Below are 16,047 nucleotides of genomic sequence, written 5' to 3'. Positions count from 1 at the left end.
GTGATTATCTTGTTACAATGCCCCATTCTGCTGTTATTATCTCTTATTTAAACTTCAAAAGACCTGAATTCTACTTCATCACCTTAATTTCATTGCTACTGTGGATACTGTAGGTTTGTTATTTTTAGCACACATTTTATTATTATTACGGCTCTATAGAAAATGGCTGATACTATTGCCTTCCCCACCCATAACAGGCCTCATATAAACATCTTCCTAGTTCTAGAAAAAGCTATTATGTTATGTAAAGATTTTTAAACTCACCTGTGTCATCTCTCTAATAGAAGTGATACTATCCAATGCTTTCATGACTCGGTCATAATTCTTCTTCTGATGTAATATAAAATAAGCAAATAAATTAACAGACTATTGGTCTTTGGCTCTACAAAACTCTCATTTTTTTGATGTGAAGTCCTCATCAAAGTTTGGATGAATGTTCACCAAGCCATTCCTTTCTTTTTTCTTTTTTTTTTTTTGAATAGCTTCCTTCCACCTTATCTATACACAGACTTACTCCTTCATAGTTCACAAAAATTTCACGAAAAATGTTATCATGATGGCTGTTATTTGAATTTCACTAGAATCTCAAATACACCACAATGTAACTCAAAAGATTAGGTCACTTTTTAAACAAATATTTGTAACTAAACACAGGCTCTGCCGGTTATTTGGATAATATGCTATTAAGTATGCAATGAACAAACAGCTATTAAATAAGATGCTAAATAAGCAGATGTGTTCACTTTGCTAACAGCTCTAGAAAACGTCAGAGGTCCCTCAGCTGTCTCTCTGCTTCATCCTGACCCTTGCTTACCTTCTGCCTAGGAACCGCTACCAGAGGACTCCACCTTTTCTGAGCAGATGAGCTTAACAGTCTGTGCTTCACCAGCTCCATATGCAACACCACCTTCAGGAGCTCCAGCTCCCTGTCTGTGGGTCTTACCAACTCCTGCCCATGGACTTTCACCTCATCCATGCTGGCATTCTTGCTAGAGGAGATAAGAGTGGGCCATGCCAGCCTAGGGCTGTTTCTACTCCTCTTCTTGCAAGACACCTTTTCATATTCCTTATACCACTTTACACTCTTGCCCTGCCCAGCTACTAGTCTCCTCATCAGCCCCTTTCCAAGCTCCTCTGGCAATTCTTCCTTCCCGTACACTACAGAATACATTCACCCCTTCCTCTGAGGAAGAACCACTGTTAGCTGGCCTTTGTTCAGGAAAAGTGGGATGCTTCTCCATGCAGGCCATCCGAAGTTCTCATGTATACCCTTGAGGATGGCTCAAGTGAGTTATAATAGGTTCATGGCTTCCCTAGAGTTTCCCTGAGAAGCAGCATTTGCAGTCTGAAGAGCAAACAATTCTTCAAAATTTAATACTTGTACATGACCTGACTTTTATGTCCAACATTTGATAAAAGTAAGTTTAAGGACATAATAATTTGCAAAGAGAAAATGAAATAATAGCAATAACCACTTTAAGAATGGAAAGTTCAAATTGTACATTGAGAGAAGACACCAAAGATGGTGTTTTTTCATCTGTAGTTTGTGTCTTAAAATAAGCTATTGGCTTCAATCTAACTTTCAATGCAACTTAAAGTTTATTCCCAAATACCTTCTCAGAGACAATTAAACAAAAACAGAGAGTTCTGAAAACAGCCGCATGCTTGTGCTATATGCTGGAGCTGTATCTTTTTTAGTAGAGGACACTCAAGAATAAGGCTTTGCTTTGAAACCTAATGCATTATTAAAACTAAGCAATGACACAATGAAAGGCAACTACTTACCCTGGGGTTAAAGGCCAGCATCTGAGGATCATTAGGATCAACTACAGAAGGATATGGCTCAAAAATGACAACTTTCCTAGGTGACTCTAATGCAGACCGACACATGGATACTAACAGATCAACCACCTAGAGACGAAGAAAAATATTTATTAAATATATGTACTATGTACTTTCATATTTCATCACCCAGTCTGCTTTTTTTTTTTTTTTTTTTTTTTTTTTGTAGCTAAAATTATGTTCCACAGATAGCATGTAACAACTGATTTTTTCCCATTGACTTCAGAAAGCTTTAGGCCCAGCCCTGCTATACTACTTGAGGTGCCTAGGTAAGACCAAAATCTAGTTTTAAATGTACTATCATTCCAGACATACTGCTTGTTGTCCTACTTTCTCTTGTGTACATGTGATAATTCTTGGACAAAATTCATTCAGAAAATGTAGTTGTGCTGGATCTGTGTACCCTTGGGTGGAAGATGCCAATGAAGACTGCTACTCAAGAAAGAGGAAGAGTCTGTGAACTTGTACCACCACCTGCTGTTCTCCTGAACACTGTAATCATAAAACACTACTAAACATTGATTTTACTAAAGCCAGAACAGCACAGTGATTTAAAAGTTACTTGCATATCTCACACTGGGAGAACTTCTCTCCCTTCCTTTCTGTTACAAATAACTATAACATGAATTTGATTACCTATGATTTCCAAGATTTCACTGTAAGATCATGTGTCTAATCGGTACAGACATATTCATATAGGTACATGTTGACACATACACAATTTTGCAACAGATTTAAGTGCAATTGTTTCAAAATTAGTAAATTACAGATTAAAAAGAGCCTACAGCAATGACAAAACAGAGATAAAGCAGCTTTCTGGCAGCTGTGAAACCCAAATCCCACTGATAATAAAATTCAAAGTTGCTATGTAAAAACATCACTGCAGATTGGCTTATTTCCATCTGATTTCTCTGTGTTACCTGAAAAAATTCCTCTGTAAAAATGAATTTTTCCATGAAAGAAACAAAAGGGCAAGAAGATTTGTACTTAGTAGGCATCCCTGGTTCCTCCCACAATTCCAGATAAATCAGATCTCATCTCACAGCTCAAGTTCTAGAAGTCATTATATGTCTGCTATTGTATCTGATCATATGGAAGAAATAAAAATTATGGTCCTTTAGAGAAGAAGAATGAAAATAAGAATCATAATGAAAGAGAAAAGAAACTGTGCTGCAGTGAGTCATACTGTTGCCATTCTCCTCCTCTGCTCCTTCAGCATGAATGGACAATTTTCTCTACCTGTTTAAAAATATTCTGTTAGTTTCAGGTACTAGCTCACATATATTGAAAACTGAAGATACTTAAATAATCATTGCTTTCTCCATGGTGCTCTGATTTCCATCCAGTATATAATAGCTACAAGCGTGACAAATGTTTCAAAAATAGGGCATCTGCATTAGTATTTGCAAAGGGGACTAGGAGACTTTATACACAGCCAGGTCAGGCAACCAGGCCTGCAGCTGTCTATTACCATGAAACTGGGCCCAAGTTCAAACTTCTTACAGGCACTTCTTTGCTTTCAGTTGCAAAACACTAATAGGGAAGAGTTGTTTGAGTTTCCAGACTGCTTAATACAGTGATCCAAAGTTGTCTTCCTTTATTACTTGCACAGTGGGATGTTGTCTTAAAACTGGCACAGTTCTTATTAGAACAGCATCCCAAAGCCTTCATTTAAAACAAATGTTGACTTCTGTATTGTTTCTCACCATGATAACAGCAGGTTGTTTTAACCTGGGGAAAATGTGCATAGATTAGGCTTAATTAATCCCCTGATTTCCCCTGAGATCATTGTTCTGAGCTGATAGAATATACAGCAGCTGAAACTGTGAGATAAGTCTAAGGCAAACATAATATGAACTTCTACATGTGCTCCTTGGTAATAAGAAGTGCTGTGGATCTATTAAGTGTTCTTGTAGCTGGGTGTGAGCTTCTCCTGCCTAGGAGTGAGCATTGAAGCACCTCAGGTATGGTTTAAATATTTTCAAGGAGGAAAAAATCTCTCAGTACATCTCTACAGGAAATCCAAACTACCAAAAAAAAAATCAGGTGTTTAATTTTTAGGCGTTTTGACTATGACTAAAAAGAAGGTGATGTGAATTTGAGCTTCAACGTATATCAAGTATAATCTCTTATTATTAAGAAGAGGCCATCAGAACACAGGGAGTGACAAAGTAGGGGTGTCTACCTTAGAAAACTAGATCAAAGCATGGTAGGAAGAACAGGATGTAATTTCTAATAATGGGAACCTGTATTTAGGATCTTCACTACACAAAATGTTTTGGAGACTTGGAGGAAGTTTTATTTGATGAAATGTGGAAATTCACAGTGTGAGTACCTACATCTTACTAGTCAGCCTAAACTCTCTTCATAATCAATGGAGAAAATAACCTCTGTGCTGATGGCCTATGCTGTGACTCACACCATCCTAAACTATTGTCAAAAATAGCTCTGATGAATCAAACCCTAAAAGCACTGAACTCTTTCTGCAAACAGGAAAGAGAGCTCAACCAGATCAGATGTAGTGAGTTGGGTGTGATGCTAACACTACAGTGAGACCCAACAAAATTCAGTCACCTCAGTCCGATATTTCAACATCATTTTTTTCTACCTCTTTTTAAGCACCATTAAGGTTGTAATCACTTCAATACTCTTCAGCAATGCTCTGTAGATGAAGAGGTGCTCTAGAGAGCTAGAGAAAGCTCTGCATATGTCTGTAACAGTAAGACCTATGTAAAACGAAGTGTGAGAGTTAACATGGACCACCTCTCCCCTCAGCCATATTTAAAAACAGAAGTGAGAGCTACTTGCTTGTACCTAAATACCATGTAAATATGGTATATTCAGAAAATAAAAGTCCAGCACTACAGAATGACACAACCGAGGTCTTCAGTTATATTCTTAAGGGAAGAAGACACTTCTCCAATTTCTTCCTCTTAGGAAATGCTCACAGACGTTATTCTGGCACTCAGCCAAATAGTTTATTTCCAGTGGCTAGATTCATTAGTGCTAGTTAAAGCTAACTGAACTGAATGGTTGCTCTTCCAAAAAACATGTTGCTTACCAAGGAAATGCACAGTCAGTGACATATATTTAGGTAATCGGAGAGGAATGCATTTTTCCATAAGATCTGAAAAGGCCATTTTAACTTTTGAATACACTGAAGCCCTCTAACAACTGTAAATTAAGGTTAAATGGCGATTTGAAAACATAGTTTAAAATACTGTTTTACGGCACATAGAAAATCATGAAGAAAAAAAAAACAACAAGTAATTCTATGGTTATAAAAACATTGATAACAGAATTTAGAGTCAGAAAGCAAGGCTGTGTTAAATTCCTAATCCTTGAGAAGAGAGAAAAAAACTCTATGTAGAAACATCAATAAGGACTTTCCCACTGTTATTTAATGATCAAAATAACAGATGCTCAGTGGATAGCTGCATCCAACACCATGAACAGGAAGTGGCTTATTAATTGAATGAGAGTAGTAATGGCTCATTAGGTGAAAATAAATGGGAATTATCTGCAGATGACAACGTCTGCCTTTATTAACAATCCAGGTGACCTAATTGAATACAACAGAACAAGAAAAGCGGGTTACTCTAATTACATGGAAGGAAAACAATGGAAGCACCTCATTAGTAACATCTGAAAATGTCATGCATAAACAGTGCATTTATGGCTATAAGAATTCACAAATAAATAATACTTACCAAGGAATACTCATACAAGGAATACAAGTAAAATAAGTATTAGAAGACACTGAAAAAACTGCACACACTATAGAAAATCAGATATGTAATAATTATTAGATAATTCTACCTGAGCCCCAGTTGCAATTTCATCAGCAGCTTCGTTCATCACTCCTAATGTTTGGAAAGCAAATACACAGAGCTCCCGTTCACAAACAGTGGGCTACACAGAGAAAGAAAGTTAATTATATTTTTGTTCTAGTTTGAGGTTATTGGTTTTATCATGCAATACCTACAAAACAAAACAAAACAAAACAAAAAAAAGCACAAACACATTTAATGTTAACTCTGTTCTCCAAATGTTTAACTGCAACATTAATTTCAAATTATGAATACAAGGCAATTATTGAGGAAGATACATTACAGTAGCATTTTAATAATGTGCAAAACATTATTAAAGTGTTGAGAAATCTAAAACTTGTAAGTACTCCTAAAGACTAAACAAAATGAAATCCAAATACAAATAGATTACAATATCAAAATTACAACCATAGTACCCAAATGTCCTTCAGACTGTCCTATCAAACATAAAATGTCTTATATAACTAAAAATTGTAGAGAACAAATCCAGAAACTAAATGGTGGCATTCCCACTTCATAAATGCAGGCTTATTCACAGCTTGTTATTCTGCTTTTGAGAACACACTTAAAAATTTGATCCAAATGACAAAATCTTGAAGATGCTAGGTTTATTTTTTTAAAAACTAATTTAACGATGTACATGTATATGTACATTTTTAGAAAATGCATTATATTTTTATTGAATAATAAATGTATCAGGGAAGGCTACATGTTATTTTTATAAATAAAGGAGCTTGAATCCTTTTTTATGATAACAAAGGAAAGAAAAAAATAGAAAAAAATGCTGTTTAATCATTTTTTTGCTTTTCCAAAGAACTCAGTTCAGAATGCCATCACAATACTTGAATAAAAAACAAAACATCTACAAATTGAATGAGACCTGAGCTTTGTGCCTTCATGAGGCATAAAACAGAAACAAAAAATACAGCTTTATGAACAGGCATGTCTTCATATGCTCCCTAATCACTTACACTCCTCACAGTTACTCCACACTTACTTACTAAAAAAGTAATTAGCAGATCAACTTTTAAAAGGCTGAAGTAATGATTCATAAAAAGTTAATTGTTATAAGAATTAAAAATGAACAAACAGTTGAAACAAATATAAACAAGAAAAATAAAGCCTTCCTTAAAATTGACCCCAATAAATGAAACTTTTTATTACAGTACTGAAAACAAGAAAAAAATATTTTTGGATACTGTTTGCTTGAATCCATGTTATTGAATCCTAACTCACTGAAATTTAAAAACAAGCTTTAGCAAGCACTACTGAACTTTTATAGCTAAGAATTCAGGTCCAGATCACAAAAATAAATAAATAAATAAATAAATAAATAAATAAAATTATTTGAATTCCACTTCAGGAAACAAATCCGTCAGTAATAGGCATACTGCTGTATTTGTAGTCACTTGTTTGATAGCCTTTAAAATATGCATTTGTTTGTTTTCAAAGATTGTAGATTTCAATAAACATCTGAAATGTACTGCATTGACATATTCTTACATCAATTGCTTTACAAGAGCTATCATCTTTCAAGTCTAAGAGTATCATCCATTTGATTTATTTTATCTGCTATGTTACATTGCATTAGGCAGCAGATGAAGCCTAACATGATCCAATTCGCTGTGCCACTGCACACTAGACAAAAAGTATTTATTATTGTCATTATTCGAAGGCTTTCACATTCAGAAGGTGCTTCAATCACTGGCTTAGCTGGGGAAGCATGGTGGCACTGCCATCTTAACAATCAATAGTATATACAGACTTTCTTTAATTTGAGAGCAAAGGATTGATAAATAATTTAGCCATGAATAAGAGAAAATATTCATTGCTGTCATTCTATTTATAACCTCAACAAAATAAGTTACCCTGAGATTTACAGATAGCAAATGGAACATAGGATTTGTCTTTTCTTTTTCTTTTTCTTTTTCTTTTTCTTTTTCTTTTTTTTTTCTTCTTTTTTAATTGTTGTTGTTTTGTTTTGTTTTTAATTTTCTTACTGTTTTATGATCCCAGAAATGTCTGAATAGCTGGAAGATTGAAATTAGGAAAATGATCATTGCACTTATGCTTGACATTTGAAAAGCTTTTTTCTCTCAGGACACTGGAGCTAAGATCTTAAGGCTAGAGAACTGCAGGTATGAGAAACAAGGCAGCAAAATCTGAGCTCTGAAGAGGAACAAAAATACTGATAGGTTAAACAAAATTCTTTTGACTTTATGTAGTTGATGTACCTGTATGCCTACTGAATATTTTTTAGAGTAAAGACTTGACAAGACAATGCTGATAAAATAGTGTTTAAGAAATGCAGATCACTACATTCCCAAGTTAGCCACAATCTAGTGGTACATATTTCAATATTCAAGACATTTGTGGAAAATACCTTGAAATTGAACACAAAATCATTCAAGGGCTCCCAAAACATTTCACAGAAACTCACCGTCCAGTAAGTGTGATATAATATATAGTAAATTACATGATAATAAAGCCAGATGAATGGCTTTGTCAATCTCTTTCAAAACACAAGAAAAAACTTTTCCCAGTAATGGAAATGGGTTTCCCCAAACTCATTTCTATTTGAGAAACAAACTTGTCAGGAAGCCACATGGTTTTGCTGTACAAAATTCTGGTAAATAATAAACAGCACTTCCAGATTTTTCTCTCCAATTTTTTAAACTAGTTATTAAAAAAGTAATGTATCTCTAGTTTTAATTTGTCTTCCTTAATGCTTTCACGGAAGTAAATTGTCTGCCTTCAGAAATATTGAAATCCCCATCTGAAGTACCTTTGGTTAAAGAAAAAAGCACAGAAAGAACTACACAGAAAAAAAAAATGAACTCTGTACAACCTCTGCATTCTACATATCCTCTTCAACTAAAACCTGAACAAATATGTAGTTTTACATTACATGAAAGTGTCAGGGCTCTGTCAGTTGAATGGGGAAATAATCAGGGCCCTTCAGTTATATGGACACTTCAATAGTCTGCCTTCATATACCCACTCTAGAAGCCTTTTTATCTGAACTCTAGCCATTTTTAGAGCACTTTTGGATCTTGTTTCTGATAGTTGTCCCAGTCTAACCCAATCAGAAGCTTTTAACTAAATTTTCCCATACACATATTACCATAGAATGTTCCAAGAGATGTTGGTATGGTCATTTCACACTACTTCAGCCACTAGCCACTAGCTACGTTCAAGCATTTAAACTCTTCCCTTTCCCACCAAAAGGAAAAGTCTGGCTTAAAATTAAGCAACAGACATTCCAGGAGCCTTTCTTTGTCATATGATGATGCCAGTATCACATTTCCTGATTTTAGTTTTGTCCAGAATTGTTCATGCTAGAATCAATGGAAAAATATGAAAAAGAAAGTAATAAATCAATTATAGGAGACAGAGCTTAAAGATAATCATAGGCTTTGTGGTAAAGCTTGAATTCAAAGTGGCTCTTACACTGCTGCTAGCATTTTGCATACTGCCACTTGTCTCTTTTGTTATAGTAAGATGTGAGCCCATCAGACTGAAACAGTTTTGTTCTGGCTTTGTAACTTAAATATGAGAAATGCCCCTAGCCACAACACATAAAAAAAAGAACAAAAAAAGTAACAAAGTCTTAGGGGCATGCAGAATTTTACCAGTTACAACCCCTGAAGGCCCCCAGAGCTGACCGGGAAACTTTTTTTCCCAAAACTAGTGGGCAGTTGTACCTTCCCTTCAACAGTGCTCTCACACATATACCTTATATTTAACTTGAAAGGAGAAAATTAACGTAATGTCATTGGCTTACACAAAACTGTTAGCTAAGTGAAGACCATCAGTGCTGAAAGACCTTTTAGTAGGATAATTATTCCAGTGGGAAAAAGGCAGAACAAAATAAGAGCTGAGCAGTTAACCTGAGACTGCTAATGCTGAGAAGCAGAACGCACTGATAAAAGCAGACAGCATTTTTTGAGCAGAGTAAGGCTTTCGGAGTTTTCCTTTAGCCACCCCCAATCTTTGCATGCTCAGTAGCACTCATCCACAACACTGAGAAGAAAAAAGGCTCGGTCAGAGTTTCTGCATGAGGTGATTTAAGTATCACTTCTGACAGTAGTGACCACAAATGGCAGATGGGCAAACCATCCAGCTACTATGACATATTCTGATCCCTGGACTCATGCATTACTTAAAATATTTTCCAGACATTCTTTCAATTCAAAAGAGTTGAAACCTTCATAACTGATATTGATCTCACTGTTTTCAAATGTGTGCTGCTGCTGTGCTAAGATGAGCAATGTGCAACCTTCTCCCGCATCCTGGGGGATGTCACACAGATGCTAATGAGGCTGCAGTATGACTGACACACCTAAAAACTCTTGATCTAAAAGGAGAAGCTCGAGGAAAGCTCAGAGGCTGACTTACAGCAAATATAACAAATGGTAAAGGTGAAACCATTAGAGCCCATCTCACTTCTCCTAATGAAAGGAACAGGCAGGGGAAATGAAATCTATCTTCAAATCTATGTTTTGTTTCCTGCTTTCAACCATGGTAGTTGTTAAGCTTTTCTAAGGAGGAACTTCTGTCTCTCTTCATTACACTTGCTAGAAGGCTGAGGATGGAGCAGGAATAATACTCAAAATATATGGGGGTTAGGGGTGGGGGGAGTAGAAGAGAGAGGGAAAGAAGAATGAAGTGAGGAAGGGAGATTGGTGGGTAAAGCTTTCTTTTGGAAGGGAACTTTCACGTTTCTGAGGTTCATTTCTCAGTTTGTGCCAGGTATGGATTTTTAGATGTATTTCTTAGTTATATTTGTAAGGAAAAGCAGTTGCTAATTCATTAACACCTGACTCCATGGTACCTAAGAAACAATTACATTCAGGCCAACAAGGATACCATTACCACATCTGAAGACAGGGCTGCAGGAAAGCTGCTTTCCTGGCTCTGTCATAGTTTACATCTAATAGTCATGCTTTCAAATGAATGAACAAATGCTACAAAAATCTCCGTTGTATCTACAGATGTGACATATGAGGGAAATATGAGGGGTGGCTCATATTATTGACAAGTTCTTATGTTGTAGGAAAATATATATTTAAAAATAAACATATTCAAAATTAAGTACTTAGTCATAGAATTGTATACTATGGCCTAAACTTGCACTGATTTATGAATTCCTTTAAAAAAATAGATAATTATAAACAAGTACATCTCTGTTCTGAATTTTCAAATGAAGTCAAACTACTGACCCAAGATCTATATAGTGTGTATATATACACACTGCCATATTTACTGAATAACCTATCTGTCTATAAATATGTAAGGTAAGCTCTCTAAACAATCTCACAATATTCATGTGAAATATGAAACACACTGCTGAAATAAGTAGGGGATACCACGGTGGTAAGCAGATATAATCTGTAGAAAGATGAAAAAATTGGTTTTATTTTCTGCTTTTTCTTTTAATTCCTATTATTGGAAAGCTTAGACACTTTTTTTTTTTTTCCCTCCTTTCCAAATACATAAATAGGTGGCAAGTAAACAAACATTATAGAGTGCTATCTGGGCAACATGAGCTCTGGTTAAGTTCTTGGCTACAGGACAAGCTATACATTTTACACTCAGTAAACAATAAAGTGATTGAAGTCCTTTCTGCCAAAGTATCGCTTGTAACGAGTGGTTTTCTTTTTGTTTTGTTTTTTCTTTTCATAAAAAAGAGGTAAAACTAGACTATATGGTAGATTGAGGATAAGAAAAATTACAGTGTTATTCTACAAGAATGAAAACATCTCCATCATCTTGGTTAAACTCCAGTCTATCTAAATAAATTTGTACACCTACACTTTTCTCCATAGTTCATGTTTATTCTACTCCAGAAACCTCCCACTCCTAAACAGCATACTAATTCTGGAACATCAATACCACTGTGTTATTCACGGGTGGATAAGGAACATATATTCAAAGGATGCAGCAATCCAAGACCTATTCCAGTCAGTGGGAGCTCACCAAGGCAATGATTCTACTCATCATGAATAAATCACAACTGAGCACTTTGTCATGAAAAACATTCTAAAAATGTAAGGTTACAGATATAAATACAGATATATCACTATTACACCACTGTACTTATTTTTACTGCTAAATACTTACAACAGGTATTTCAAATATCGTTTTACATTCATATTTCATAGACAAAAGTTTAAACAGTGAAGATGTCCGCACCAGCATTTAAATTTCAAAGAAATTAATTTAAATATTTAGTTTAGTTTTGCTTTTTTTTTTCTTTATGGCTATTTCCTGCTTTGTTCTAAAGAAAAAAAGTCTTCATCTGATATTTCAACACAAGGTGGCAGTGTAAAGAATGCTTTCTTGACTCAAAGAAAAATTATTGATATCCAGATTTCCACAGGTGTTTTTTTGTTTCTTTTTTTAATCATCTTACTGAATATGTTCAAGGATTTTTTTTCCTGTAAAATTGTCTGGCACATCTTTAAAATCCAATCCATGACATTCTTTTATCAATGACTTTAATATAGCATACACACACTAAGATAGACATTAGCTACACGTTTAAAATTATATTTTTTAAAAGCTGCATATGTTAATATATTTTTATAACACTTCACTTATTTTAATCAGATCCTTAAATATAATAACTACGTTTGATACTTATGATGTCATTATATTTAAACGTTTGTCATAAAAGTAGTTATCACATGCTGAAGTCCTGAAACAAGATGTCTCTTCAGTATTATATCAGCAAAACTGTTGCATTATTAGAATAGTAATTTTTTCCCCAGAATATTATTACTAGTTCTAGAGTAACATGAAGAATTTCATATGGTATTTTTAATATATTTGGTTCTTTTAACATAGAAACAAATAATGTTGAAGTTTCTTTACTATCTTATGACATCAATTTTGCAAAACACATTTTTATGGCTAGCTGAACCAAATCATATTGTTCAGAAGGGCTCTTGGAAGACAGTTCATTTTATCTTTTCATGTTGGACTAGCTCTATCTAAGCTTTACCTGAAGCTAAAAATAGTATTATCTAAAGCTTTATCAAGCCTTGGAACAGGTTGCCCAGAGATGTTGTGGAGTCTCCCTCCTTGGAGGTATTCAGAAGCCATCTAGACATGGACCTGGGCAACCTGCTCCAGGTGCAGCAAGGTGCTTGAGCAGGGCAGGTAGGACCAGATGGCCTCCAGAGATCGCTTCTCGTCTGTGATTTTGTGTAAAGAGAAGCCAAACTATCTTTCACATTTGTATATTTATATGAGTTTTATATTTAGGCGCAAGAAGTGCCTTCTTTTTCAAGCCCAAACACCATATACAGGAGCAGAGCAAGGACCCTCCTCAGCAGCATCTTCCCTGTTGGTGTTTCTATCATTGCCAGTACTAATTTAGCCAGCCTTCCCCTTTCTAGAGCAATTCACACAGAGAAAACCACAGGAGGACACACTACCTTTCATCCTGCATTTGGTACATCATCTAAACTAAAAATTCTTTAGGGCAGGTATTAAAGAATCTCTTCATCTTTGTGCATGGACAACAGGGGAAAAAAGCCTACAACATTAACAGCAACAGGTCCTCATTTTCCACACATCTCTAAAATCTGTAAAAATGGACAATAATCAGGAATCAAAAGGGAGAAAAAGGACCTTTTAATGAGTGAAACGAATTCATCTTATCTTATTAAGACAAATAAATACCATAGATGCACATGAAGATTTTGTTCCTGGTTAAGAAGGAACTAGTATTTACAAATACCCAACTACTGCAAGTATAAGACTGCAATCTCTCTGTTGGCCTTTTGCTGTAGAAGGTATACAAAAACATGTTAACAGATATGTTGGTCTTGGTGTTTATTCATCATATAAATCATAACAAACAAAGAGATACAGAAAATACTGCACAAAAACTGAGGATACTATATCCATTTATCTTAGTGTGACTGGAACAATTTAAAGTCTAGTATAAAACAAAAGTAATTTGATTGACTCAGGTGAAATTTTCTTTTGTTCAGACACTGCTTTCCATAAAACTCTAAATAGTTAAAAATCTCTAAAAAAAATCTCTGAAAAAATCTCTAAATGCAGTGGATGAAACAAGCTTCAGCTTCAGGGGGTGTTCGCTAGGAATGCCTGCCCAACAGTAGAGTATCACAGTACTGTGGAATGGGGTCTGCAGCTATGGGTAACATTTCCTAACATTAGTTCTAATATTTAGTCTAACATATTAGTTTGACAGACATCAGGATGATTTTACTATTTTTACAATCTATGTGAGAAACCAACCATTTGAAAACATCATAAAAAACAAATCAAAATATTCTTGAACCAATTCAAGTCTCAGTAGGAAAATTTGGACATTAGTTTACAAACAAGTAGTAGTCTACATCTTACTGACCTACAACTGTGTTCAGAATAATTCAAAGGCAGCAAAATAAGGCATTGTCTAATGATTTAAATGAGCAGACTTCTCCTGCTTTCAAATGTTGGTTGATGCTCGCCTGAACACGAGCCAGCAGTGTGCCCAGGTGGCCAGGAAGGCCAATGGCATCCTGGCTTGTATGGGGAATAGTGCAGCCAGAAGGACCAGGGAGGTGATCGTCCCACCGTACTCTGCTCTGGTGAGGCTGCACCTCAAGTACCATGTTCACCTTTGGGCCCCTCAGTACAAGAGGTCCTGGAGCATGTCCAGAGAAGGGCTACGAAGCTGGTGAAAGGCCTGGAGCACAAGTCCTGTGAGGAACAGCTGAGGGAACTGGGGTTGTTTAGTCTGGGGAAGAGGAGGCTCAGGGGAGACGTTATTGCTCTTTACAACTGACTGAAAGGAAGGTGTGGGGAGCTGGGCGGTCAGCCTCTTCTTGCAGATAACTAGTGATAGGACTAGAAGGAATGGCCTCAAGTTGTGCCAGGGGAGGTTTAGGTTGGAAATGACATTTCTTCTCAGAAAGAGCAGTCAGGCACTGGAATGGGTTGCCCAGGGAGGTGGTGGAGTCACTGTCCCCGGGGGTATTTAAGGAAAGGTTGGACATGATGCTTAGGGACATGGTTTAGTGGGTGACATTGGTGGTAGGGGGATCATTGGACCAGATGATCTTGGAGGTCTTTTCCAACCCTAATGATTCTATGTTTACCAGGTCTGCTTTCACCATCTCTCCTCAGCACAAAACCTACATCTGACCTTGTTCTTCCCACAATTTTTCAAAGCTGAGTGAAGAGACACTTAAGAAGAGACTGACTGCAGAGCTCCTGAGCTGTGCAATACAGGTTGCGTTTCAGGTGGAAATGTGATTCTTTATGGGCCAAAAAGGCCAATTTGGATGTAATGGATCACAGAATCACAGAACTGTAGGGGTTGGAAGGGACCTCAAAAGATCATGCAGTCTTAAACCTCACTATTAATTTCAAGATTGTTTCTTGATCCTTTTGTATATAGGACTATATATGTATATGTAGAAATATGCAGGATTCAGATCATTATCAGCAATAACTGTATGAAATAGCAACAGCCTATGCTATGCAAAAGGTCAAATAATACTTCTTCTTCTTAGGATCATTAAACTTTCTCCGTGCTTTACAAAGAAGCTGCAAATCATACCATGCACTGATTTCAGGTAATCTACAGTTTTCAGTGACATTCCATGGAAGCTATGTATCCAGTTTAGCATTTATAACTTTGGGTGCACTGTAAATAATAATTATCATGTGATATTATATGATTATGTTCTTGAAATAAATACTAAAAGAACATGCTGTGAAGAGAAATTGCATTGATCCTCATCTCATATGGAAAAGGTATGAATACCTACAGGGAAGCACTGCCAAATTCATTGACTCTTTAAAAAAAAATAAAGGATGGAATGACGTAGTAGACCACAGACCTTTATAAAAAAAAGAGTGGTACACAATGCTACAGTAGTGGTACACAAGTAGTACTTTTCTAAGACCCCTTCCTCCATTTCAGAGAACCTTCATCCTTTACCTTCACAGCAATCCAGCTGTAGTTCCCCATGACAGCATTATGTTTGTGTTTTAAAGTTACAATGTCTACATACCATATTTTCATATGTGCAAACACTTATGGAGTACATGCGGGGACTGTATATGGTATTCTTCTGTACATCAGGGAACTTCTGAAGCTCAAAAGAGAACTGGTTGTTTGTCATCCAAACTCCATAATTTGTTCCACAAAGTAATTATCAGGAGAAATATAAGAATTTCCTCTCTGTTCATCTTCAGTAAGTCACTAAGACAGCCTAACAACTTCCAAAGATTTCTGTATTATGACAGGACCCCTGAACCTGCAGGGAGCACTTGCATGGTTAGATTCATACCGCAGGCTCTGGAGTAAGACAGGTGTCCATTGTAAGAGCATAAAACTAAATGTATG

General features: G+C 35.9%; 1 protein-coding gene across 6 annotated transcripts in view; it reads right to left on the bottom strand.

Moving 5' to 3' along the window:
- PARP8 (poly(ADP-ribose) polymerase family member 8) overlaps window positions 1-16,047 on the bottom strand; it is a 125,266-nt gene that overhangs the window by 11,753 nt on the left and 97,466 nt on the right. For 5 of the 6 annotated variants that reach the window (XM_068666671.1, XM_068666668.1, XM_068666670.1 and 2 more), the window contains 3 exons: window positions 5,662-5,754; window positions 1,786-1,911; window positions 265-330 (listed from right to left, as the gene is read on the bottom strand). In XM_068666671.1, coding sequence (XP_068522772.1) covers window positions 265-330; window positions 1,786-1,911; window positions 5,662-5,754 — 285 coding nt within the window. The remainder of the gene's footprint in view (window positions 1-264; window positions 331-1,785; window positions 1,912-5,661; window positions 5,755-16,047) is intronic. The other variant, XM_068666669.1, reaches the window with a different exon arrangement.

Source organism: Anas acuta, chromosome Z, assembly GCF_963932015.1.
Source record: "Anas acuta chromosome Z, bAnaAcu1.1, whole genome shotgun sequence".
Taxonomy (NCBI): domain Eukaryota; kingdom Metazoa; phylum Chordata; class Aves; order Anseriformes; family Anatidae; genus Anas; species Anas acuta.
The sequence above is the reverse complement of the archived record's forward strand: the minus strand, read 5'-3'. Positions and strand labels throughout refer to the sequence as shown.